The following is a 24,907-nucleotide window of genomic DNA, read 5'->3' on the forward strand; positions in this document are numbered from 1 at the left end:
TATCAGTGAAGCTTACCTCTACATTTATCTTTAAATTTAGTGAGATGCTTAATTTAGTTGTAGTAGTTTCAGTTCAGTTCAGTCCTTCAGTCGTGTCCGACTCTTTACGACCCCATGAACTGTAGCACGCCAGGCCTCGCGGTCTATTGCCAATTCTTGGAGTTTACTCAAACTCACGTCCATTGAGTCAGTGATACCATCCAACCATCCCATACTCTGTTGTCCCCTTCTCCTCCTGCCTTCAGTCTTTCCCAGCATCAGTTCACTTCAGTTCAGTTGCTCAGTCGTGTCTGACTCTGCAACCCCATGACTTGCAGCACACCAAGCCTCCCTGTCCATCACCAACTCCTGGAGTTCACCCAAACCCACGTCCATTGAGTTGGTGATGCCATCCAACCATCTCATCCTCTGTCTTCCCCTTTTCCTCCTGCCCCCAATCCCTCCCAGCATCAGAGTCTTTTCCAATGAGTCAACTCTTCACGTGAGGTGGCCAAAGTACTGGAGTTTCAGCTTTCGCATCATTCCTTCCAAAGAACACTCAGGACTGATCTCCTTTAGAATGGACTGGTTGGATCTCCTTGCAGTCCAAGGGACTCTCAAGAGTCTTCTCCAACACCACAGTTCAAAAGCATCGATTCCTTGGCGCTCAGCTTTCTTCACAGTCCAACTCTTCCATCCATACATGACTACTGGAAAACCATAGCCTTGACTAGACGGACCTTTGTTGGCAAAGTAATGCCTCAGCTTTTGAATGTGCCATCTAGGTTGGTCATAACTTTTCTTCCGAGAAATAAGCGTCTTTTAATTTCATGGCTGCAATCACCATCTTCGGTGGTTTTGGAGCCCCCAAAAGTAAAGTCTGACACTTTCCCCATCTATTTCCCATGAAGTGATGGGACCAGATGCCATGATCTTAGTTTTTGAATGTTGAGTTTTAAGCCAACTTTTTCACTCTCTTTCACTTTCATCAAGAGGCTTTTTAGTTCCTCTTCAGTTTCTGCCATAAGGGTGGTGTCATCTGCATATCTGAGGTTATTGATATTTCTCCCGGCAATCTTGATTCCAGCTTCTGCTTCCTCTAGCCCAGCATTTCTCGTGATGTACTCTGCATATAAGTTAAATAAGCTGGGTGCCAGTATACAGCCTGGACGTACTCCTTTCCTGATTTGGAACCAGTCTGTTCCATGTCCAGTTCTAACTGTTGCTTCCTGACCTGCATACAGATTTCTCAAGAGGCAGGTCAGGTGGTCTGGTATTCCCATCTCTCTCAGAATTTTCCACAGTTTGTTGTGATCCACACAGTCAAAGGCTTTGGCATAGTCAATAAAGCAGAAATAGATGTTTTTCTGGAACGCTCTTGCTTTTTTGATGATCCAACAAAAGCAATTTGATCTCTGGTTCCTCTGCCTTTTCTAAATCCAGCCTGAACATCTGGAATTTCTCAGTTCACGTACTGCTGAAGCCTGGCTTGCAGAATTTTGAGCGTTACTTTACTAGCGTGTGAGATGAGTGCAATTGTGTGGTAGTTTGAGCATTCTTTGGCATTGCCTTTCTTTGGGATTGGAATGAAAACTGACCTTTTCCAGTCCTGTGGCCACTGGTGAGTTTTCCAAATTTGCTGGTATAGTGAGTGCAGCACTTTCACAGCATCACCTTTTAGGATTTGAAATAGCTCAACTGGAATTCCATCACCTCCATTAGCTTTGTTCATAGTGATACTTCTAAGGCCCACTTGACCTCACATTCCAGGATGTCTGCCTCTAGGTGAGTGATCATATTATCGTGATTATCTTGGTTGTGAAGATCTTTTTTGTACAGTTCTTCTGTGTATTCTTGCCACCTCTTAATATCTTCTGCTTCTGTTAGGACCATGCCATTTCTGTCCTCTATTGTGCCCATCTTTGCATGAAATGTTCCCTTGGTATCTCTAATTTTCTTGAAGAGATCTCTAGTCTTTCCATTCCGTTATGTTCCTCTATTTCTTTCCTTTGATCGCTGAGGAATGCTTTCTTATCTCTCTTTTCTGTTCTTTGGAACTCTGCATTCAAATGGATATATCTTTCCTTTTCTCCTTTGCCTTTCGCTTCTCTTCTTTACTCAGCTAATAGTAAGGCCTTCTCAGACAACCGTTTTGGCCTTTTGCATTTCTTTTTCGTGGGGTTAATCTTGATCCCTGTCTCCTGTACAGTGTCACAAACCTCCGTACACAGTTCTTCAGGCACTCTGTCACATCTAATCCCTTGAATCTATTTGTCACTTCCACTGTATAATCATAAGGGATTTGATTTAGCTCATACCTGAATGGTCTAGTGGTTTTCCCTACTTTCTTCAATTTAAGTCTGAATTTGGCAATGAGGAGTTCATGATCTGAGCCACAGTCAGCTCCTGGTCTTGTTTGTGCTGACTGTATACAGCTTCTCCATCTTTGGCTGCAAAGAATATAATCAGTCTGATTTCGGTGTTGACCATCTGGTGATGTCCATGTGTAGAGTCTTGTGTTGTTGGAAGAGGGTGTTTGCTATGACCAGTGCGTTCTCTTGGCAAAACTCTACTTCTTTCTGCTTCATTCTGTACTCCGAGGCCAAATCTGCCTGTTTACTCCAGGTATTTCTTTCTTTTTTTTTTTACTTTCCAATGTTGTATTGGTTTTGCCATACATTAACATGAATCCGCCATGGGTGTACACATGTTCCCCATCCTGAACCCCCCTCCCACCTCCCTCCCTGTACCATCCCTCTGGGTCATCCCAGTGCACCAGGCCCTACTCCAGGTATTTTTTGACTTCCTACTTTTGCATTCCAGCCCCCTCTAATGAAAAGGACATCTTTTTTGGGTGTTAGATCTAAGAAAAAGTACATCTTTTTTGGGTGTAGTAGTTTACCTGTAAAGTATTCCATACTCACCTGTGACATATCAGGTACTGTTTTAAATAACGTTCACATCACTTTTTTTTTTTTTTTTTTAAGTCATGCCGCATGGCTTGCAGAATCTCATTTCCTCAGCCAGGAATTGAACCTTGGCCCTGGCAGTGAAAATGCTGAGTCCTAACCACTGAACCACCAGGGAGTGCCCAGTACTTTACTTTTTACTTACATTGTTTGGAAAAATTTAGTTGAAAGAAATTGTCCAGATAACTGAATTTAACTCCTAAATTATAAACATTACAAAGTCTAATATTCTTCAGAAGACACTAAAAAAACTAAGCACAAGGTTATATTTATTCCACCTTATTATTTGACTTCTGAGAGCATTTCAGACAGAGACTGAATGTTTTATACTATCTTACTTTGTGGATTATTTTCACTCTTGAAATCTCTTTGGATGAATCTACCTATAGGTTGGATCACATGAGTAGTAGTGGTAGGCAGTGTCCAATATTAGTTGATTTAAAATCTGTAAATAATCTGTTCTTTTGTCTTTTCAGTGTCCAATATTAGTTGATTTAAAATCTGTAAATAATCTGTTCTTTTGTCTTTTCCATGGCTCATTATGTTATAGATTAAATAGTAATATCTTTTGGAAATCTAGTTATGTGGCAAGAAGTAGCGGGCTGGACTCGTAGACTTTTTAAACTATGGATGGTTTCTATGCTGATTATTGAGATTTTCTTTCTAAAGATGTTACTGTTATTCTTGCAGAATGGAATCTAATTTAAATCAAGATGGGATGTCTAGACCATCTTATGTTTTCAGTGCTGACCCACTTGCAAGACCTTCAGAAATAAATTTTGATGGCATTAAGCTTGACCTCTCTCGTGAATTTTCCTTAGCTGCTTCAGGCACTGAGGTAAGTACAAGAAAAGTATCATGTTGCCTGTCGTGACTGAGTGGAAATGGACACGTGCACACATGCACGCATACGCTTGTCGACAGGGGCGACTGAAGACGAGCTTTGCAAACCGTGTAGGTTTAAGACAAACTTTTATCTCAGTAATTTTCTCATGGTGCCCTAAATACATAACAGTTCCTTTCCAAATAGTAGGTGCAGACAACTTAATAACTATTTATGCCTGACCTAGTTGCTGCTGCTACTGCTAAGTCGCTTCAGTCGTGTCTGACTCTGTGCGACCCCATAGACGGCCTCCTACCAGACTCCTCTATCCCTAGGATTCTCCAGGTGAGAACACTGGAGTGAGTTGCCATTTCCTTCTCCAAAGCATGAAAGTGAAAAGTGAAAGTGAAGTCGCTCAGTTGTGTCCAACTCTTAGCGACCTCATGGACTGCAGCCTAGCAGGCTCCTCTGTCTATGGGATTTTCCAGGCAAGAGTGCTGGAGTGGGGTGCCGTTGCCTTCTCCAGCCTGACCTAGTAGACATTTGAGAAAAAATGAAATGAAAAAAGAATTTTAACATCCTTGTTCACTAACCAAGGGTTACTTACTAATGGGTTATGCGTGCCTTTTGGGTGCTGCACAGCTTCTCAAACTTCGGAATTGGATCAGACACTGCCATCTTCAGTTCCTTTTCTTCATTGTTTTGGTGTTGTACTTGCTTTTCATCACAAAAACCACTGAGAAATCCAGCTTCACTAAGATATGACTTTATCAAAAGAAGTAGTGTGATCCAGTGTTGAAACCAAATTACTAATGGTTTTCAACATGTGTCAAATATTGCTATGGTTCTCTCAAAAATGTAAAATATTCCACTATGCCCCTGGGAACTGCAGGCCTTAGTTTAAAAAATAATGCAGATTAAAAAAATATTAACTTAGTAGTGTTTAAGAAATAAACATTACTAAGTTTCTACCACCCTACCTGTTACTGTGTTTGCTGTGTTTATAGACTTTTTCTTAAAAATTTACTTTCAGTTTATTTATATTCTCTGTATTACAGATTAGATTGTTAACTTTGGTGCCTTAGAGATGTACTAACCCATTTTATAAGGACAGATGGAGTGGATATATGCATAGATATAACTGATTGACTTTGCTATATAGCAGAAACTAACAACATTGTAAATCAACTGTATTCCAATAAAAAAGAGACTGAACTCTAATTAATGGAAACTCTGTACTTGGGTGATAATGACTTGTAACAAAGTTACCACTCTGGTGTGGGATGATAGTGGGGGAAGCTGTGCTTGTGTGGGGACAGAAAGTATATGAGAACTTTGTACTTCCTCATGTACTTTCTCTGTCCTCAGTTTTGCTGGGAATTTAAAACTACTCAGAGTGACTTTGGTGTGTGTGTGTGTGTGTGTGTGTGTGATTTAAGTAAGTGGTCTAGGAACTGACACTAGCAAAAAGGCAGACTAAAATGCTCCAAGTCCTCATTTCCCCCATGAAACATTAAAACAACAACAGTAACTAGAGACTGACTAAAATACCTTTATGAGACCTCTGAAAAGCAGAAATGTACAACCACCATGTGAATACCCAATTAAAAAAAAAAAGCTATGTAATGGTAAAAAATGGATGGATGGGGAAGAGGGAGTATAGGGAACATAGATAAAGGAAATTATTTAAGACCCATTTCATGTGGCAGGCTCTTTTACTTTAGCTCATTTAATCATAAGAGAGGAAGGGATGGCCTGTTTTTGTACTTACAAGCTGTCACTGGTTTTTGCAGTTCTAGATGGTTGAAGAAGAAAAATCCTATTTCATGACATGAAAATTATATGAAATTCAAATATTGATTGGTTTACTTATTTTCTAGGTCTACTTTTGTATCACAGTGGCATTTGCTTGCTGATGGACACATGTGTTTATAGTGTCTGGCTATTACAAAGCTTCTATGAAATTTTGTATTCAAATCTTTGTATGGATACATGTTTCCTTTTCTTTTTCCCCCCTTGGATGAATACCTAGGGTTGGAATGACTGGATCATTTTTAAGAAACTACCAAACTTTTCCAAAGTGACAATAGCATTTTATATTCTCAGTAACAGTGTGTGAGAGTTAAGTTCTTCCACATCCTCACCAACCCTTGGTGTGGTCAACCGGTTTGTTTTTAAATAGACTTCATTTTTTAGAGGAGTTTTTTATTCACAGCTAAAATGAAGAGAAGATACAATAATTTCCCATATTCTCTTTACCCCCACATAGCTTCCTTCATTATTAACATCTCCCACCACAGAGGTACATTTGTTACAATTCATGGATGTACTTTGACCCATAGTCACTCAGATTCTTTACAATATAGTTACATTGTGGTTTACTCGTGGTATTATGCATTCTTTTGAACAAATGTGTAATCACATGTATCCATCATTATGGTATCATACAGTGTATTTTCACTACCCTGAAATTCATCTGTTTCACCTGTTCTTCTGTTTCCCAACCCCACCAACCATTGATCTTTTAACTGTCTCCAGTGTTTTGCCTTTTTCAGAATATCATATTTTAATAGTTGGGATTATACTATCTGTAGCCATTTCAGATTGGCGTTTTTTACCTAGCAGTAGGCATCTAAGATTTTTCCATGTCTTGCCATGGCTTGATAGTTCAGTTGTTTTTAGTTCTGAATTATGTTCCGTTATATGGATGTTCAGTTCAGTTCGGTTGCTCAGTCGTGTCCGATTCTCTGCGACCCCATGGACTGCAGCACGCCAGGCCTCCCTGTCCATCACCAACTCCTGGAGCTTACTCGAACTCATGTCCATCAAATTGGTGATGCCATCCAACCATCTCATCCTCTGTCATCTCCTTCTCCTGCCTTCAATCTTTCCCAGCATCAGGGTCTTTTCTGATGAGTCAGTTCTTTGCATCAGGTGACCAAAGTATTGGAGCTTCAGGTTCAGCAATCAGTCCTTGCAACGAATACTCACTTCTTTAGGATGGACTGGTTTGATCTCCTTGCAGTCCAAGGGGCTCTCAAGAGGCTTCTCCAACACCACAGTTCAAAAGCCTTAATTCTTCAGCACTCAACTTTCTTTATAGTCCCCAACTCTCACATACATACATGACTACTGGAAAAACCATAGATTTGACTAGATGGACCTTTGTTAGCAAAGTAATGTCTCTGCTTTTTAACATACTTTCCAGGTTGGTTATAGTTTTTCTTCCAAGTAGCAAGTGTTTTAATTTTATGGCTGCAGTCACTGTTCACAATGATTTTGGAGCTCATAAAAATAAAGTCTCTCACTGTTTCTATTGTTCTGAATTATATTTAGTTCTAATTTTAATTTAGTTTATAATTGAAACTAAATATATATAAGTATATATTTAGTTTATAATTTTAATTTATGTTTATAATTAGTTATAAATTTAGTTGTGAATTATAATTAGTTCTGAATTATATTCCATTATATGGATGTACTGTGGTTTATTCATTCACCTATTGAAAGGCATTTTAGTTGCTTCCTTTTGGGGAACTATGAAAACAACTTTTAAGAGCATTCACGTGCAAGTTTTCTGTGGACATCAGTTTTCAGTTTCTTTGGATAATTACCAATGAACATGATTGCTAGATTGTATGGAACAAAAATATGTTTGATTTTGTAAGAAACTGTTAAACTATCCTCCAAAATGGCTGTAACGTTTTGCATTCCCATTAGCAATGAATGAGAATTCCTGTTGATCCACATTCTCACCAGCATTTGGTTGTCAGTGTTCAGATATTGGCTATTAGAATATTGGCTATTAGAATAGATGTGTAGTGATAGCTCATTTTAACTTGCATTTCCCTGATGACATAAAGTGTGGAGCACCTTTTTATATACTTATTTGTCATCTGTATGTCTTATTTGATAAGATATCTCATAAAGTCTTTGGCCCATTTTAATCAGTTTGTGTTCTTATTGTTACATTTTAAGAATTCTTTATATATTTTGGCTAATAGTCCTTTATTTGGTATCTTTTTTGCACATATTTTCTCCCAGTCTCTGGCTTGTCTCATCATTCTCTTGATTATGTCTTTTACAAAGCATAAAATTAGTTTTAGTGAAGCCCAGCTTATCTGTTATTTCTTTCATAGATCATTCCTTTGGCGTTGAATCAAAAAAGTCATTGCCAAGCACAGGATCATCCAGATTTTCTAGAATTGTAATAGTTTTGCATTTTACGTTTATGTTTGTATTCTTTTTAAGTTAATTTCTTTCACGGGTGTAAAGTCTATGTCTAGGTTAACTTTTTTGCATGTGGATGTGCAGTTGCGCCAGCATTGTTTGTGGAACAGACTGTCTGTTCCGTTGTGTAGCCTTTACTTTTTTGTCAAAGATCAACTGACTGTATTCATGTTGATCTATTCCAGGGCTCTTTTTTGTCCCATTGATTCTGTTCTTTTGCCATCGCAACACTATCTTGATTACTGTAGCTTTATAGTATGTCTTAAAGTTGGATATTGTGAGTCCTTCATCTTTGTTCCTCTCTTTCAATTTCATGTTGGCTATCCTGAGTAGTCTTTTTATTTTTAGTCATTCTCATAGGTATGTATTGATAATCTAATTGATATTTGCATTTACCTAATGACCAAAGGAAAGTTATGACCAACCTAGGTAGCATATTCAAAAGCAGAGACATTACTTTGCCAACAAAGGTCCGTCTAGTCAAGGCTCTGGTTTTTCCAGTAGTCATGTATGGATGCGAAAGTTGGACTGTGAAGAAAGCTGAGCGCCAAAGAATTGATGCTTTTGAACTGTGGTGTTGGATAAGACTCTTGAGAGTCCCTTGGACTGCAAGGAGATCCAACCAGTCCATTCTGAAGGAGATCAGTCCTGAGTGTTCTTTGGAAGGAATGATGCGAAAGCTGAAACTCCAGTACTTTGGTCACCTCATGCGAAGAGTTGACTCATTGGAAAAGACTCTGATGCTGGGAGGGATGGGGGGCAGGAGGAGAAGGGGATGTCAGAGGATAAGATGGCTGGATGGCATCACCGACTCGATGGACATGAGTTTGAGTAAGCTCCGGGAGTTGGTGATGGACAGGGAGGCCTGGCATGCTGCAGTTCATGGGGTTGCAAAGAGTCGGACACGACTGAGCAACTGAACTGAACTGAACTGAATCACCAAAGATGCTAAATATGTTATGTGTGCTTATTCGCCCTTTGTGTGTCTTCAGAGAAATGTCAATTTAAATCTTTTGCCCATTAAAAGATTTTAAAAAAAATTGTATTCTAAGTGTTCTTTATGTTCTCTGGATACATCTGTCTGTCAGAAACATTCTTTGCAAGTATTTCCTCTATGGCTTGTTTTTTCATCCTTCAAGTGTTTTGGAAGAGAAGTTTTAAATTTTGACGAAGTCCATTTTACCAGTTTGTTCTATTATGTATTGTGCTGTTTATGGCATATCTAAGAAATCTTTGCTCAAGGCCACAAAGGTTTTCTTCTAGAAATTTTTAGTTTTAGTTTTATATTTAAGTCTGTGATCTGTGACCCATTTGAAATTAATTTTTCTGTACAATGTGAGGTATGTATTCAAATTGCTATTATTGAAATTGCATATAGATATCCAATTGTCCTTCTAGCACAGTTGGTTGAAAGAGCTATCATTTCTGTACTGCATTTCCTTTACAGCTTTGTCATAAACCAAATACTCTTGTGTGTGGAGGTTTATTTTGAATACTCTCTATATTCTGTTTCATTTAGCTGTCTCTGGCTGTCAGTACCCCGCTGTTTTGATCACTGTAGCTTTAAAATGTGTTGAACTCAGGTGGTAGTGTTAGCCAATCAAATTTCTTGTTTATCAGAATTATTTTGACTGTTCTAGGAACTTTGCATTTATCTGTGAGTTTTTAAATGAGCTTGTCAGTTAATCCCCCCAAAACACTTGCTGGGAATTTTTGTTGCAGTAGCATTGAATCTGTAGATAAGCTTTGGAAGAATGGATATCTTAACAACACTGAGTCTACCAAATAATGAATGAGGCATATCTCCATTTATTTTGGTCCCTTCTGATTTCTCTGAGCAATGTTTTTTAATTTTCAGTGTATAGTGTTCCTGATCTTTTATTAGGATTTTTCTCTAATTAGTTCATAATTTTTGAGGTTATTGCAAATGGTATTGTTTTTTAAAATCAAATTCTGTTTCTTCCAAGCATATACAGAAACATGACTTTTTGGATATTGGTCTTCTATCATACTACATTGCTAAACTCATTTAATAATTCTGATAACTTTTTTGAAGGTGTTTTCAGATTTTTAACATATAAAAATGTAGATGTTCATGATGTCTGTGAATAAAGAGTTTTATCTCTACCTTCCCATCCTTTTCCTCTTCCTTTTTCTTCTCTTCTTCCTCTTCCCTCTCCTTCACTTTTTTCCTCCTCTCCCCCTCCTTTCACCTGATGACTTTGGCTAAAACATCTAGAACCTCTAATAGAGTGTTGAATAGAGGTGGTGAAAGCAGAAATCCCTTTGTTGTTACTCATCTTGCTACTCTTCTCTGATTCACTCTTTTGTCATCAAATATGATGTTAAGTATAGGTTTCTTATAAGTGCTTTTATCAGGTTAAGGTGTTCCCTTCTGTTCCAGTCTGCTGTAATTCTTATTATGAATGGATGTTGAATACATATATCAAATTCAAGTCATTCATATGCACTTCTTTTGCATCTAGTAGTGATGAAAGTTTTTCATTTATTCTTTTAATATACTAATTGATTTTTGAATGCCAGCTTGACCTTGCACTAGGATAAACTATTTTTCGTTAGGATATACTTTCCTGTTTTATATATTAGCTAATATTTTGTTAGGGAATTTTTGCCTCTTTTTTTCCTGACAGGGAACTTTTTTTCAGGTTATATTAAAACAATTACATATCAATAATGGTGATTACAGCCATGAAATTAAAAGACGCTTACTCCTTGGAAGGAAAGTTATGACCAACCTAGATAGCATATTCAAAAGCAGAGACATTACTTTGCCAACAAAGGTCCATCTAGTCAGGCTCTGGTTTTTCCAGTGGTCATGTATGGATGCGAAAGTTGGACTGTGAAGAAAGCTGAGCGCCAAAGTATTGATGCTTTTGAACTGTGGTGTTGGAGAAGACTCTTGAGAGTCCCTTGGACTGCAAGGAGATCCAACCAGTCCATTCTAAAGGCGATCAGTCCTGGGTGTCCAAAGGACTGATGCTAAAGCTGAAGCTCCAATGCTTTGGCCACCTCATGTGAAGAGTTGACTCATTGGAAAAGACTGTGATGCTGGGAGGGATTGGGGGCGGGAGGAGAAGGGGATGTCAGAGGATAAGATGGCTGGATGGCATCACAGACTCCGTGGACATGAGTTTGGGTGAACTCCAGGAGATGGTGATGGACAGGGAGGCCTGGCATGCTGCAATTCATGGGGTTGCAAAGAGTCGGACACGACTGAGTGACTGAACTGAACTGAATAAGAAAACAGTCTAATAAAAATGGGTAAAAGATTTGTACAGATACTTCACAAAAGAAGCTATACATAGGGTTAATATGGACATGGAAAGGTACTCAACATCCTTAGTCATAGTCAGTTCAGTTGCTCAGTTGTGTTCTACTCTTTGCGACCCCACGAATCGCAGCATACCAGGCCTCGCTGTCCATCAATAACTCCCAGCGTTCACCCAAACTCATGTCCATTGAGTCGGTGATACCATCTAGCCATCTCATCTTCTGTTGTCCCCTTCTCTTCCTGCCTTCAATCTTTCCCAACAGCAGGGTCTTTTCAAATGAGTCAGCTCTTTGCATCAGGTGGCCAAAATATTGGAGTTTCAGCTTCAGCATCAGTCCTTCTAATGAACACCCAGGACTAATTTCCTTTAGGAAGGACTGGTTGGATCTCCTTGCAGTCCAAGGGACTCTCAAGAGTCTTTTTCAACACCACAGTTCAAAAGCATCAATTCTTCGGTGCTAATCTCTCTTTATAGTCCAACTCTCACATCCATACATGACTATTGGAAAAACTATAGCCTTGACTAGACGGACCTTTGTTGGCAAAGTAATGTCTCTGCTTTTGAATATGCTATCTAGGTTGGTCATAACTTTCCTTCCAAGGAATAAGCGTCTTTTAATTTCATGCTGCAGTTACCATCTGCAGTGATTTTAGAGCCCCCAAAAGTAAAGTCAGCCACTGTTTGCATTGTTTCCCCATATGTTTGCCATGAAGTGACGGGACAGAATGCCATGATCTTAGTTTTCTGAATGTTGAGCTTTAAGCCAGCTTTTTCACTCTTCTCTTTCACTTTCATTAAGAGGCTCTTTAGTTCCTCTTCACTATAAGGGAAATGCATAAATTAAATCCACAATCAGATGCCACCCTCACACCCACTAGAAGGGCGATAATGAGGAATACTGGCCACATCATCCGCTGGTGAATGTGCAGAGCAGCTGACGTGTTATCCGCTGTTTGTGGGAATAGAAGATGGCACAACACTTTGGGGAACAGTTTGCCTCTATCTTATAATTATTAGGGATATTGTTCTGTCATTTTTTCTGAGGATATCTTTGTCAGGTTGTGGTCTTCAGGTTATATCAAACTCAAATTAATTGAAAGGTGTTCCCTATCCATTTTCTTAGAGTGTGTCTTTAATTTGTGTGATTATAACCTTAAATGTTTGAGGGAATTTACCAATGAACTACCAGGTTATTGCAAATGGTATTGGTTTTTGGAGGGTTTGGAGTTTTTATGTAGGATTATTTTGTTTGAATATAAGATGAATTTCTTTAATAGGTGTAGGGTTATTCAACTTTTCTTTTTGTGTCTTGTTTGGTGAATTGTGTTTTTCATGTAGTTGTTTTCTTTTTACTTTTTAAGATAAAACATTTCTTTAAAATTATTTTTTAAAAAGTGAACTAAGCTAATTCCTTTCTCAAAGGGAGCCGTAAGGAGAATGTAATACACCAAAATAAATAAATGAAAATACATGATGTATTGAGCATTTGGGTTAATTGAGTATTCTGGTTACTTGTGATTTACTCTACTCTTTTATGTTGTAGTGACTCTCAGCCCTGTTATTTGTATTGGTTATAAAAGTTATGATTTTATGCCAAAGAAGCGTGTTGTAAACTTTAAATATAAATATAGAAGACAGGGAAAATTGAGTCTTTTCTGGCATTTTTTTTTTTAAACAGATTTGTTTTTCTTTAAACAAATATAAAATGGATGAAGACAGAAGAGTCACTGTTTGCCTAGAAGTTTTGTATAATCTCAGATTATTCTGTAACAATCAGCCACTTTAAAGAAAGGTGATCTCTGACAACCTGCATTTTATATCTTTAAAATATTTTCTCCTTTTTAAGGCAAACAGTTCCGAATCTAAAGATTATCTCCAAGTTTGTCTTCGAGTAAGACCATTCACACAGACAGAAAAAGAACATGAGTCTGAGGTTGGTGCTGAATTTAATTTTATAATTTTATTTCCATTAAGTGGGCACAATATCGTCGTTTTAGTATATTTGTTGTGGGTTTTTAATTATTTGTGTTCTAGGGCTGTGTGTATATTCTGGATTCACAGACTGTTGTGATGAAGGAGCCTCAGTGTACCCTTGGTCGTTTAAGTGAGAAAGGCTCTGGGCAGATGGCACAGAAATTCAGTTTTTCCAAGGTAGGTACCCATATGAAACTGAAGGTTTTTCTTTTAAGATAAAGAGACTTGGCTTAAGCTAAATTGCTACCTAATTGTATATAATGAACTCTACACACCTTGTGCTTACGAAACTTAGATCTTAGGTTCTGGTATTGTTTTCTTAATGGTAGGGCTCAAATTTTAGGTGTGTAAATATATAATTGAATAAATCATTGTAAAAATCTTACAGTCTCTTTATGGTTGGTGGAAATGTTCTTTTAAAAATTTAGATGAAAGGTTATTGGCTGGATCAGATTTCTATCATGAAAACTTTTGGCAGTAGTTAAACTAGCAGTTGTATTTGTGGGGATTGGGGATATGTCAACTATTTTAAGAATGAGGCTTGTAAGACAGAATCTTCTAAATATTAAAAATAGTAAAGGGTAGAACTCATGACTGTTAACTTGAATTTTCTAAAAAGACTTGGTTTAAAAAATGCTTGTTTAGGTTTTTGGCCCAGAAACTACACAGAAGGAATTCTTCGAGGGTTGCATTCTGCAGCCAGTTAAAGACCTCTTGAAAGGACAGAGTCGGCTGATTTTTACTTATGGGCTAACCAATTCTGGAAAAACTTACACATTTCAAGGTAAATGGTTTTATTTTTGCTAGAAAGAAAAAAAGAAGCCCTAATATTTGCTCATTTTCATAATACTTATAGTTTTGTTTCCATTACCTTGCAAAATTGCTTTGTTTTTAATAGTAATAGTAATAGCATATTGAATGTGTATTGCCCATGGCTTTTAAATCAAATCTTATTTGTGAAACTGTCCATATGATAAGAGAATTAAATGATGATGAAAACTTGGAAAAAGGACTGATGTAACGTAAAGAATTAAGCACAGAAAACCAGGGAAACACTTTATATTTTATTTTACTTTTATACTTTGTGATAATGAATGATAGCCAGTCTTAAAATCTGATCTGAATATAAAATTTCAGGTTTTACATCAGACTAATAGTTGATAAATGTCAGTTATACAATGAAAACCAAAGTGATGGAACACTGAGTAATCTGCAACTTTTCTCACTTTTTGTCATACTTTTTTCCCCTTGCCTATTGGTGGTATAAAAGGAGTCTTGGTAGTTCAACAATATTTCTTTACTCTTTCTTAGTACTTGGAAAGACTGTAAAACACAAATTCTTGTCATAGGCACAGAAGAAAATACCGGCATTCTTCCTCGAACTTTGAATGTATTATTTGATAGTCTTCAGGAAAGACTGTATACAAAGATGAACCTTAAACCACATAGGTCCAGAGAATACTTACGGTTATCACCAGACCAAGAGAAAGAAGAAGTCGCTAGCAAAAGTGCATTACTTCGGCAAATTAAAGAGGTATGGGAGTATTTTAGCAGATAAAATACGCATAATTGTGACCTTTTATTAGCTCTTCAGTTTGTTTCAGCCTGTATTGAAATAGCTTGTTGTGGTTGTTGTCTTTTCTTTGTGATTAAAAGTTTTTTTGAAGACATTTCTTCAATTTGTATTGTACAAACAGCTGAAATGTTTAAACAAAATAAATGTAAATGTTCTTTAATCATTTTAGGTGGTTGTAGAAACAGCAACTTTCTATATAATGATTTTTTTAAATTCCTTTTTCTATTTGTAAAAGTAATATGTATATACAAAATCTAAACAAGAGGATATGAAAAATAAATAATTTCATTTCTGAAGAGAAAAACTAATATTAACAGATATGAGCATACCCTTTTTGATCTTTTTCTCGGTATACCCCCCCAAAAAAAAAAATCTCTGTACTGAGGTTTCTGTGTATGTCTATATGTTGTTTAGTCGCTGAGTCATGTCCGATTCTTTGTGACCCCATGGGTTGTAGCCCGCCAGGCTCCTCTGTCCATGGGATTTCCCAGATAAGAACACTGGAGTGGGTTGCCATTTCCTCCTCCAGGGCATCTTCTGGACCCAGGGATTGAACCTGCATCTCCACCTTGGCAGGCGGATTCTTTACTGTGAGCCACCAGGAAGTTCATATACACAGGCAAATATAGTCATGTATAAACAGTCGCTGGAGAAGGCAATGGCACCCCACTCCAGTACTCTTGCCTGGAAAATCCCGTGGACGGAGGAGCCTGGTAGGCTGCAGTCCATGGGGTCGCTAAGAGTCAGACACGACTGAGCGACTTCCCTTTCACTTTTCACTTTCATGCATTGGAGAAGGAAATGGCAACCCACTCCAGTGTTCTTGCCTGGAGAATCCCAGGGATGGGGGAGCCTGGTGGGCTGCTGTCTATGATGTCGCACAGAGTCGGACATGACTGAAGCGACTTAGCAGCAGCAGCATAAACAGTCGCATATATCTTTATTCCTTTTTCTTTGTATGTGGGATAATGGTCTTTTATTTGAACAAAAATGAGATTTTATTATACAGACTATAACTTGCTCTTTCATTTAACATATCATAAATCTCTTATTACATTAATTCACATGTCTGATCTGTTTATGTTTTATCCTTTTTCCTTTTTAATAATTTTTTATTAAAACATGTTTTAATAAAGTTATATATACTTGTCTATTTATTTCTTCTGGGCCTTCTGGATTTTGTGTTATGTTTTTACATGTTTATTCTGAGGTTGTTAAAAACTGTTAATCTTTTTGGATATATTGAAAACACTGATGGGGATTTGTTTTTAAATAATTTAGAAATCCGGGTTTAAAAGTAGTGTTGTTGCTGGGTAGAGAGTAAAGTTCAGAGTCCATGATTATGCTCTCTGAAAGTAAAATAGTATTTTAACAAGATTTGTGGAGATTGGTGGACATTTGTATAGATAATTCATAGAGGAAATTCAAGTCATTAATATTGAAAAAAAAATTCTCTAACAGGTTATCTAGTTAAAATATTATTTTGCCTATGAAATTATTAAAATATTAAAAACATGAGATCACACTTTCATTTTTTAAAATCTCTTTTTATTGAGATTGCTGTACAATATTATATGTTCCAGTTATATGACATGAGATACACATTTTCACTTCCATATATTGATTGTAAACTGTATTTCTCCAAAGCAGTTTAGCAATACTATATTTTTAGTGACAGCTTAAAAAAAGTTCATATCTTTTCATCTACCAATTCAGATTAAAGTATATAGCCTAAGGGAACAAAGAAATTACAGAAAGAAAAAATATGCTAAGATATATAAGATGTTTATCTTAGTAGTATTTAATTAAGTCATTTCATATCACATCTAGTCAGTTATGCAGCCACCAAATGTTTGTTAATAATTTTTAATTTTATATAGAGAAAGCCTACAATGCAATCAGTGTAGGGAAAAGAATAGAAGATACTAATAGTAATTGAGATATTAATAGTAATTGCCTCTGAGTGGCAGGGATTATATATGATGGCATTCCTTTGACTATTTTCTGTAGTTTCCCCAAATTTCCTGTTAGGTTGTTGAATTGAGTAGATGAAAGGCTGGTGACTTATTTGGATAGGTAAAGAATTTACTGACTCTTCAATCCTAACTAAGAACATCTTCTAACTTAAGAAATCTTTTCCAGGTTGCCACGCGTAATGGCAGTTACGGCGCTCTTTATGGTGAGGCTCCCTTCCCTCATACCTTTAAGACGTCGATTGCTTACAAGCTTTCGATTTTTCAATCACTCCTGGTGATTTAATTTCTTTAATGACACAGTCAATAACACTTAAAAATGGTACATAACTATATGAAATGCCAGTCACCATAAGGTTTTATTTGGATTTAATAACTGATTGTTAACTTTTATGTTGAATTCAAGAGTGGCACTATTTTTTTCTCTGTCCTTTACATTTAATTCCGTTTTGGTTTATTAACATATTTGCAAAACAAAAAAGCCAAATTTTGGTGAACACAAATATTTTTATCTGCTTTGGTCCAAAAAATTTTTAACACTGCTAATCAGAAGATTTGGATACTTAGTTTCTCATGCTGGGGAGTCTTAAAAGATAATAAGATAATAGCCTATTATCTTATTTAATTTTGTGATTATCTTTTTTTTAAATTTTCTGTAGGAAGTCTAACAAACTCTTTGAGTATCCCAGAGTTTGAAGAATCCATGAAAGATTGTGAACACTCGAACTTGAACATGGATATTAATAGAAAATTTTCTGTGTGGGTATCTTTCTTTGAGATTTACAACGAATGTATTTATGATTTGTTTGTTCCTGTATCATCTAAGTTCCAGAAGAGAAAGACACTGCGCCTTTCCCAAGATGTAAAAGGCTATTCTTTCATAAAAGGTATACTGATGAATATTTTTTACTCTTTTGCTCTGAAGTTTCTTTCTAGGCTTTGTTATAGAAAAGCAGACTGGAAATTGAAAGTTTTTATACTATTTATTCATAGCAAGATAGTAAGAGTAGTTTGTGCTTTGAAAATATGTTTTGGTATGTTCATTAAACCTGAAGGTAAAAGGGTTTAGTATTTTGTTTCTTGAGTATTATTGATTGAATTTTAGGGAATAGGAAAAGCTGTATGTGTATATTCACATTATTCTGCTGCTTTGTAACAGTATTCAGACCTTGGAGTTACTTGGTATACCACAGTGATATTTTTCCAACCTTTTAAAAATCACTACCCTACAGTAGGAAATACTTATTAATGACATCATGATTCTCCACCTGCGTGTGTGTGTGTGTGTGTGCATATTTACAATTGAAAATTATCATTAATTATATTTACCCTCACTGCAAGGAATACACTTTGGTGTTTTATACATTCTACTTCATTTTTACAAAATGCTAGTTATGGCTCAAGAAATTTGATTCCATGACTCAGAAATGAATTGCAATCTATCTAAAAATCTCATAGCTAGTTAATTTTCTAGGTTTACTCTGTAATGTACTTTCTCTCTCTTTTTTTTTTTTTCCCCCGGATGTCTAATTCTGAGGATTCTTAACCTATTTTTAATTTTCCCTTTGGCAAACTGTTGAAGAACATTTACTTTTTGTGTTTATGCTAGAAAATCATTATAATATTCTCATCTTGTGTACTTATTTTCTAGTGGAATATGAGATAGCTGAGTTGGCTATACCTAATGGCACCCCACTCCAGTACTCTTGCCTGGAAAATCCAATGGGCAGAGGAGCCTGGTGGGCTGTAGTCCATGGGTTCAGTAAGAGTCGGACATGACTGGGCGACTTCACTTTCACTTTTTACTTTCATGCATTGGAGAAAGAAACGGCAACCCACTTCAGTGTTCTTGCCTGGAGAATCCCAGGGACGGGGAAGCCTGGTGGGCTGCCGTCTATGGGGTCGCACAGAATTGGACACGACTGAAGTGACTTAGCAGCAGCAGCAGCAGGATGTGTTATTAAAAGAGATTTCATTATATGTCTTTAGGAAAGAGATAAAAATCTTCAAAGAGATTACATTGTATAGAAAATGCTGTACATTTGTAAATTGATATGTGCCTCTTCATTTTTTTAAAGATCTACAGTGGATTCAAGTGTCTGATGCCAAAGAAGCATATAGACTTTTAAAGCTAGGAACAAAGCACCAGAGTGTTGCTTTCACAAAACTGAACAATGCTTCTAGTAGAAGGTAAGGAGTAAATTTGTGGTATAAGCCTGACCTGAGGCACCCAGGTGTTCTGTGCTAATTTGAAAGTGAAAGTCACATAACCCCGTTGGACTCTGCAATCCCATGGACTATAGCCCGCCAGACTCTTCTGTCCATGGAATTCTGCAGGCAAGAATACTGGAGTGGATTGCCATTTCCTTCTCCAGGGGGATCTCCCCAACCCATGGATTGAACTTGGGTCTCCTGCATTGCAGGTGGATTCTTTACCAACTGAGCTTCTAGGGAAGCCCTAGTAGCTGTGCTCATTTAAATACAACTAATTTAAGATTAAATCAGACAGTAGGTTTTCTGATATGTTAAATTAATTTGTAGGCATAAAACATTCTGTAAACTAAACGCTAAACACATAAGATTATCAGGACTAATTTCTTGTTCTGACATACAGTTTACTAATTTGCACTCAATGTGAAGTATTTTTATTCTTTCTATATGTAAATATCTAAGCTCAGTGTTTTAATTGCCTGTAATATAGGACGTTTCTCTGTGTTTTTCCTACTTACTCCATGAACATAGACACTGTATAAATACTGAGTTAGGCCAGTATTTCCAAGGGCTAAGGAAGGATGTTTTTAATGGAAGGGATTAGAGAATGAGAGACAAAAGGATGTTAAGTTTAAATAGTGAGATACTGAAAACAGATTTTCTCTTAAAGGGGAAAGAGCACCGTCTCCCATGTATGGCTTAAGGACAACATGTAATCCAGATAAGCCAATATTTAGGCATGTAAGCCAAATGTGTACTTTGCTTGATTCAAGTGATTAGCTGTGCGTTATACCATTTTTATAAGTAATATCTTTGCAAGCAAATTTCGACTTTATTACGAATTACTTCATTCATAGAAGCTGGAATGTTGAGAAGAATAACTTTGAAGGACCTGGGGCTAAGTGAAAGAAAGATAAGCTCTTTGGTTTTAGTGGCCGAGTGTTATGGAGGTGACAGTGGAGCACTGACAGCTAGTTGGAGAATGTAGTACTGTAATGATGGCTGGTATTAGGATAAAAAATAGATATTGATTTAGATGCTTGCCTCTTCTATTTAGAATGCAGAAATAAAGAGTGAGTGATAATATTTAACTTTGTTTATTTCTTTTAGTCACAGCATATTTACCATTAGAATATTACAGATTGAAGATTCAGAAATACCACATGTAATACGAGTCAGTGAGTAAGTTGAGCATTGTTTAAATTGTAATTATTTTGAATTTTTTTGTTTTGAAGAATTTTTTAAAGTTTTTTTCCTCTGGTTAATTTAGATTGTCTTTATGTGATCTTGCTGGCTCAGAACGAAGCATGAGGACACAGAATGAAGGTGAAAGGTTAAGAGAGACTGGGAACATCAACTCTTCTTTATTGACTCTGGGAAAGTGTATCAGTGTTTTGAAGAACAGCGAAAAAAAGTAAGAATTGCTGAACATGTTATCAGCATATCAAGGGTTATATTAATAATATTTAAACTTTCAGCTTTGCTAGTTTTAAAAGCTTTTGTTTTTAACTTGCTTCTTATGTAATGACTAGGAATGGATTATAATCAAAATTTCTTAGAGATCTTGGATTAAAAAAATGATAGAAATGAAAAGCATTATCAGTCAATGCCAGTGACTCAGGTAAACACAGTATTTTCTATAGCAAATATGTATCAACAGACAACTTAGATAACAAGCTTTTAATGCTGGTTTATTAACAGACTTTGAAACCATATTATTCTTATTAATGCATTTTGTTTTTCTAGATGTGATAGATTTCTATATTAACTAGCATTTTAGGCTAAGTAAAAGATAAATCCAGCCTTTACCATTTTCTAGTTAAGGGTTATATATTGCGTAATTGCTATACACTAGAGAACACAACCCACTTCATTGTGACTTCCTTTACATTTTGCCTAGTTGGTTATTACTATAAGTATTAACAATGGTAGCAGTGTTTAAAGAAAACAACACGAATAAACAGAAAATGACTAGTACAAATGAAACTAATTACTAAGCTAGAATTTAAGTCCATGGTTGTTATGTTATTTCTTTGTAAAATTTATCAGTATTCTGACTTCACAAGACTTGTTTTAACTTTTAGTTTTTTGAAAATATCTTCCATAGGTTTCAACAGCATGTGCCTTTCCGGGAAAGTAAATTGACCCACTATTTTCAAAGTTTTTTTAATGGTAAAGGGAAGATATGTATGATTGTCAACATCAGCCAGTGTTCTTTTGCCTATGATGAGACACTCAATGTGTTGAAGTTCTCAGCCATTGCACAAAAAGTAAATATAGCTAAATTTCAGAATTTGTTAAGCTTCGTATTATTAGAGTAGTAATGATTTTTTTTCTTAGAGTAGATAATACATTTTGTACTTATAGCTGTAAACCTAGAAAATTGAAAATTAAAAATGTGATATTTGAGTAGTAGGCATAGGAAAAAAATTGAAAGTTACCCCTGCTTAAGAGTAAAATGACCTCAGTAATAAATAACTTACCCGTTACAGATTGGAAGTATGCAGCGAATTATATGCTCTGCTGTCCATCTGGCTTATTTAGTGGCTAATTAGGAAACTCCCTGCTGGGAATAGTACTAAGAACTTAACCCAGGAAAGTAGATTTATATGTAGTATACATGTGTAATTAGCTTTTTTCTTATCAAATATGTATTTGAGTGTGTTAATTCCTTCTTGTATATTTGTATAGATTTTTCTTTTTAATTCTCAAGTTGTCATTTGACTTAAATTTATAATTGTTTTTTCTTGTTGACAGTTTTACCTTTGTTTTAACAGTTACATTGCATATTTTACCAGGTTTGTGTTCCAGATATTTTAAATTGCTCTCAAGAGAAATCATTTGGATTTGTCAAATCTCAAGATGAATCATTAGATGTTAATAATTCAGATAATAAAATACTGAATGAAAAAAGGTCCACGATTTCATGGGAAAGTAGCCTAGAAGATGTGGTGGAAGATGAAGATTTGGTTGAGGATCTAGAAGAAGCTGAAGAAAAGCAGAATGTGGAAACTGAATTTACTAATGAAGATCTAGATAATACATTAGAGGATGATAAGGCTTTCAGTAGCCATGCGGGGAAGAGAGTATGTATTAACTCATATTTCTAAAATGGGCTTACTTATTCTGAAGTTATGGTTAATAATTCTTAAGGCTCTTTCTCCCATTTTTTCCAACAGTACACTAAGTTTATCTTTCATTTACATGTTTTGAAAATTTTCACACCCATAGAAAGAATAATATAATGAATACTCATTTGCATTTCATCTGGATTTGCTAATTGTTAAAATTTTTGCCATTTTTATATTTTCTTTCTGTGAGTGTGAATGCACGTTTTTTTTTGCCTGTATCATTTGAAAACAAGATGCAGACATAATGACACCTTACAACTGACTACTTCAGCATGTTTCCCAAGAACATGGGCACATTCCTCACAACCAAAAGGCCGTTGTGATACCTAAGCACTTTCACTTTAATACAGTAACATAGTGTTGTATTGTCCATATCGAGATTTCTCTAGTGGTCCAAGTATTTCCTTTCATAGCCACTTTCTTTTTGATCTACAACTCAATACATTGCTTTTGATTATTAGGTTTCTTCAGTTAATCTCTAATCTAGCATAGATATTTTTGAAAATCTGTGGTTAGTTGTCTTGTAGAAAACATCCCCTCTGGATCATCTTATTATCATAAGATAATTATCATAAGATGATCTAGGTTAACACTTCAGGCAAGCTTGTTATATATATGAAGTTGTGAATTTCCCATTGAATCACATTAGGAGGCAGACAATGTCTGATTTCTCCATTTTTGGTGAAGCCAAGTTTTGGTTAACTCAGTGTTGTGTTTCAGATCTCTTTTCATCCTTCCCCAGTATCCTTTCACCGTGTGATTTTAGCGTACTTCTCCAAAATTTTACCTTGCAGTCTTAAGTACAAGAGTTCAAAATGTGTGCCTAGTACCGATTATTCAATTTATTTAAAACAAAAATCACTTGATCGTCTTACATTTATAGAAACAAATAAGATTTAATGGTGTTTCTTGTAATTTCTGTCCAAATAAAATTCATACATATATTTAAGTTTCATTAATCCTAAAATACGGCTTCCCAGGTGGCTCAGTGGTAAAGAATTGGCCTGCCAGGGCAGGAGATGCAGGTTTGATCCCTGGGTCAGAAAGATCTCCTGGGGAAGGAAATTGCAACTTGCTCTAATATTCTTGCCTGGAGAATCCCATGGACAGAGGAACCTGGCGAGCTGCAGTCCATGGGGTTGTAAAGAGGCAGACACGACTGAGTGACTAGCATGCATGTACACAGTTCCGAAATACAGAGCATGTCCACATGGCTGGTTCCCCTCATTAACCGACTCAGTGGTATTGACACATCTGACATCATAGTACTGTGCACTGTGGAAGTTTAAATAGATCAGTGATGTATTGAGTTAAATACTCTCATCTTAATAGTTTATTCTAGTGTCCCTGAAAGCCATTGTTGTGCCTGTGTTGCTTGGAAATGAAGATGAAAGCTCCAGATGCCATTAGTTCTAGTTTATCTGGTCACTATGTGATTGAACCTGGTTTACCCTGGATTTCTGTAATGTAGTACTTCCCTCAGTGAAAAACTAGGCTAAGTCGTTGATAGTCGTCCTTTAATTTTTTTGATCTCAAAACTGAAGTTTATATATCAGTGTAATGTTTGTTAAACTTACTAAGTTAGTCATTAATGAATTTATTAAGGAAAAATAATGTCATTTATGTAGGATTATATAGTGTAAATGCATATCTTATAATATTGACTGGGTACTTCAAAATTAAAATTTCATCCAAGTTTTTTGTAATACTTCTGAAAATGAAAATGATTAGGTTTCTCATGCTTTACGTTGTTAGCATTTTATTAATTAGAGGGCTGTCAGTATTAAAGATCATTATGAAATATATTAAGATCATTATGAAATATATTGATAATAACATATTTATGCTTAAAATTCATTTAACTTGAATAACCAACCAAAATTTTTTTCATTCAATACTTTATCATATACTAACAGTGATAGAAAACTAGTTGTTGGGAATTACTTAAAGAAACCAATTTCCCAAGGTATTCCCACATTCATACAGATTTCTTTTGAGTCTCCCACATTTCTTCTTCAATGTGAAAAGTGAAGGTGTTAGTAAGTCATGTCTGACTCTTTGTGACCCAATGAGCTCTTCTGCCAGGCTCCTCTGTCCATGGGATTTCCTAGGCAAGAATTCTGGAGTGGCTTGCCATTCCCTTCTGCAGAGGATCTTTCCCACCCAGGGATTGAACCTGGGTCTCCTACATTGCAGATGGATTCTGTACCATCTGAGGCATTAGAGAAGCCCCTCTTCTTCAATAGTTACTGAGTTACTATTAAATATTTATTGTTTTAAACTGGGAAGAGTCTGTGGTTATTTAAAATTATAAAAGTATTATATAATCATGATAGAATCTAGAAAAAGGGAAATAAATATAAATGTCTCTAAATCTACTGATCATGTTAATGGATTTTTACTGTTTGTTACAATATTGTTAACAGATTTTCTTCATTTAAAAATAAGTTGTGGAAATTATGAATTGTAAATATGTCATCATAATTCATTACAGTAGTTTTACTGTATGATGGTACCATAGTTGAACCCATTTCTTAAGCTTGACTTTTGAGTTGAGTGTTACTTTTTTTTTGTTTATATATAATCACTCATTGTTGCAAAAAACACAGTGACTATTTTATAGCCAAAACATAAAATTATTTCCTCAGTAGAAGTTCTTAGAATTTCAAAGTCAAGATATCTGTAAAATATTTTCAAATATAAAATTGAGAAAGTGAAAGATCTGTAGCTTTGAGAGAGTTTATTAAT

The 24,907-nt window shown here is 36.0% G+C and overlaps 1 protein-coding gene across 4 annotated transcripts in view; it reads left to right on the forward strand.

Moving 5' to 3' along the window:
• KIF20B (kinesin family member 20B) overlaps positions 1–24,907 on the forward strand; it is an 83,376-nt gene that overhangs the window by 2,744 nt on the left and 55,725 nt on the right. For all 4 annotated transcript variants that reach the window (XM_069567947.1, XM_069567948.1, XM_069567949.1 and 1 more), the window contains exons 2-13: positions 3,639–3,786; positions 13,141–13,227; positions 13,329–13,445; positions 13,914–14,052; positions 14,618–14,802; positions 16,987–17,023; positions 17,477–17,704; positions 18,896–19,007; positions 20,139–20,210; positions 20,299–20,442; positions 21,136–21,298; positions 21,827–22,114. In XM_069567947.1, coding sequence (XP_069424048.1) covers positions 3,640–3,786; positions 13,141–13,227; positions 13,329–13,445; positions 13,914–14,052; positions 14,618–14,802; positions 16,987–17,023; positions 17,477–17,704; positions 18,896–19,007; positions 20,139–20,210; positions 20,299–20,442; positions 21,136–21,298; positions 21,827–22,114 — 1,719 coding nt within the window. In that variant the 5' untranslated portion in view covers position 3,639. The remainder of the gene's footprint in view (positions 1–3,638; positions 3,787–13,140; positions 13,228–13,328; positions 13,446–13,913; positions 14,053–14,617; positions 14,803–16,986; positions 17,024–17,476; positions 17,705–18,895; positions 19,008–20,138; positions 20,211–20,298; positions 20,443–21,135; positions 21,299–21,826; positions 22,115–24,907) is intronic.

The sequence above is a fragment of the Ovis canadensis genome, chromosome 22 (assembly GCF_042477335.2).
Source record: "Ovis canadensis isolate MfBH-ARS-UI-01 breed Bighorn chromosome 22, ARS-UI_OviCan_v2, whole genome shotgun sequence".
In the NCBI taxonomy this organism is placed as follows: domain Eukaryota; kingdom Metazoa; phylum Chordata; class Mammalia; order Artiodactyla; family Bovidae; genus Ovis; species Ovis canadensis.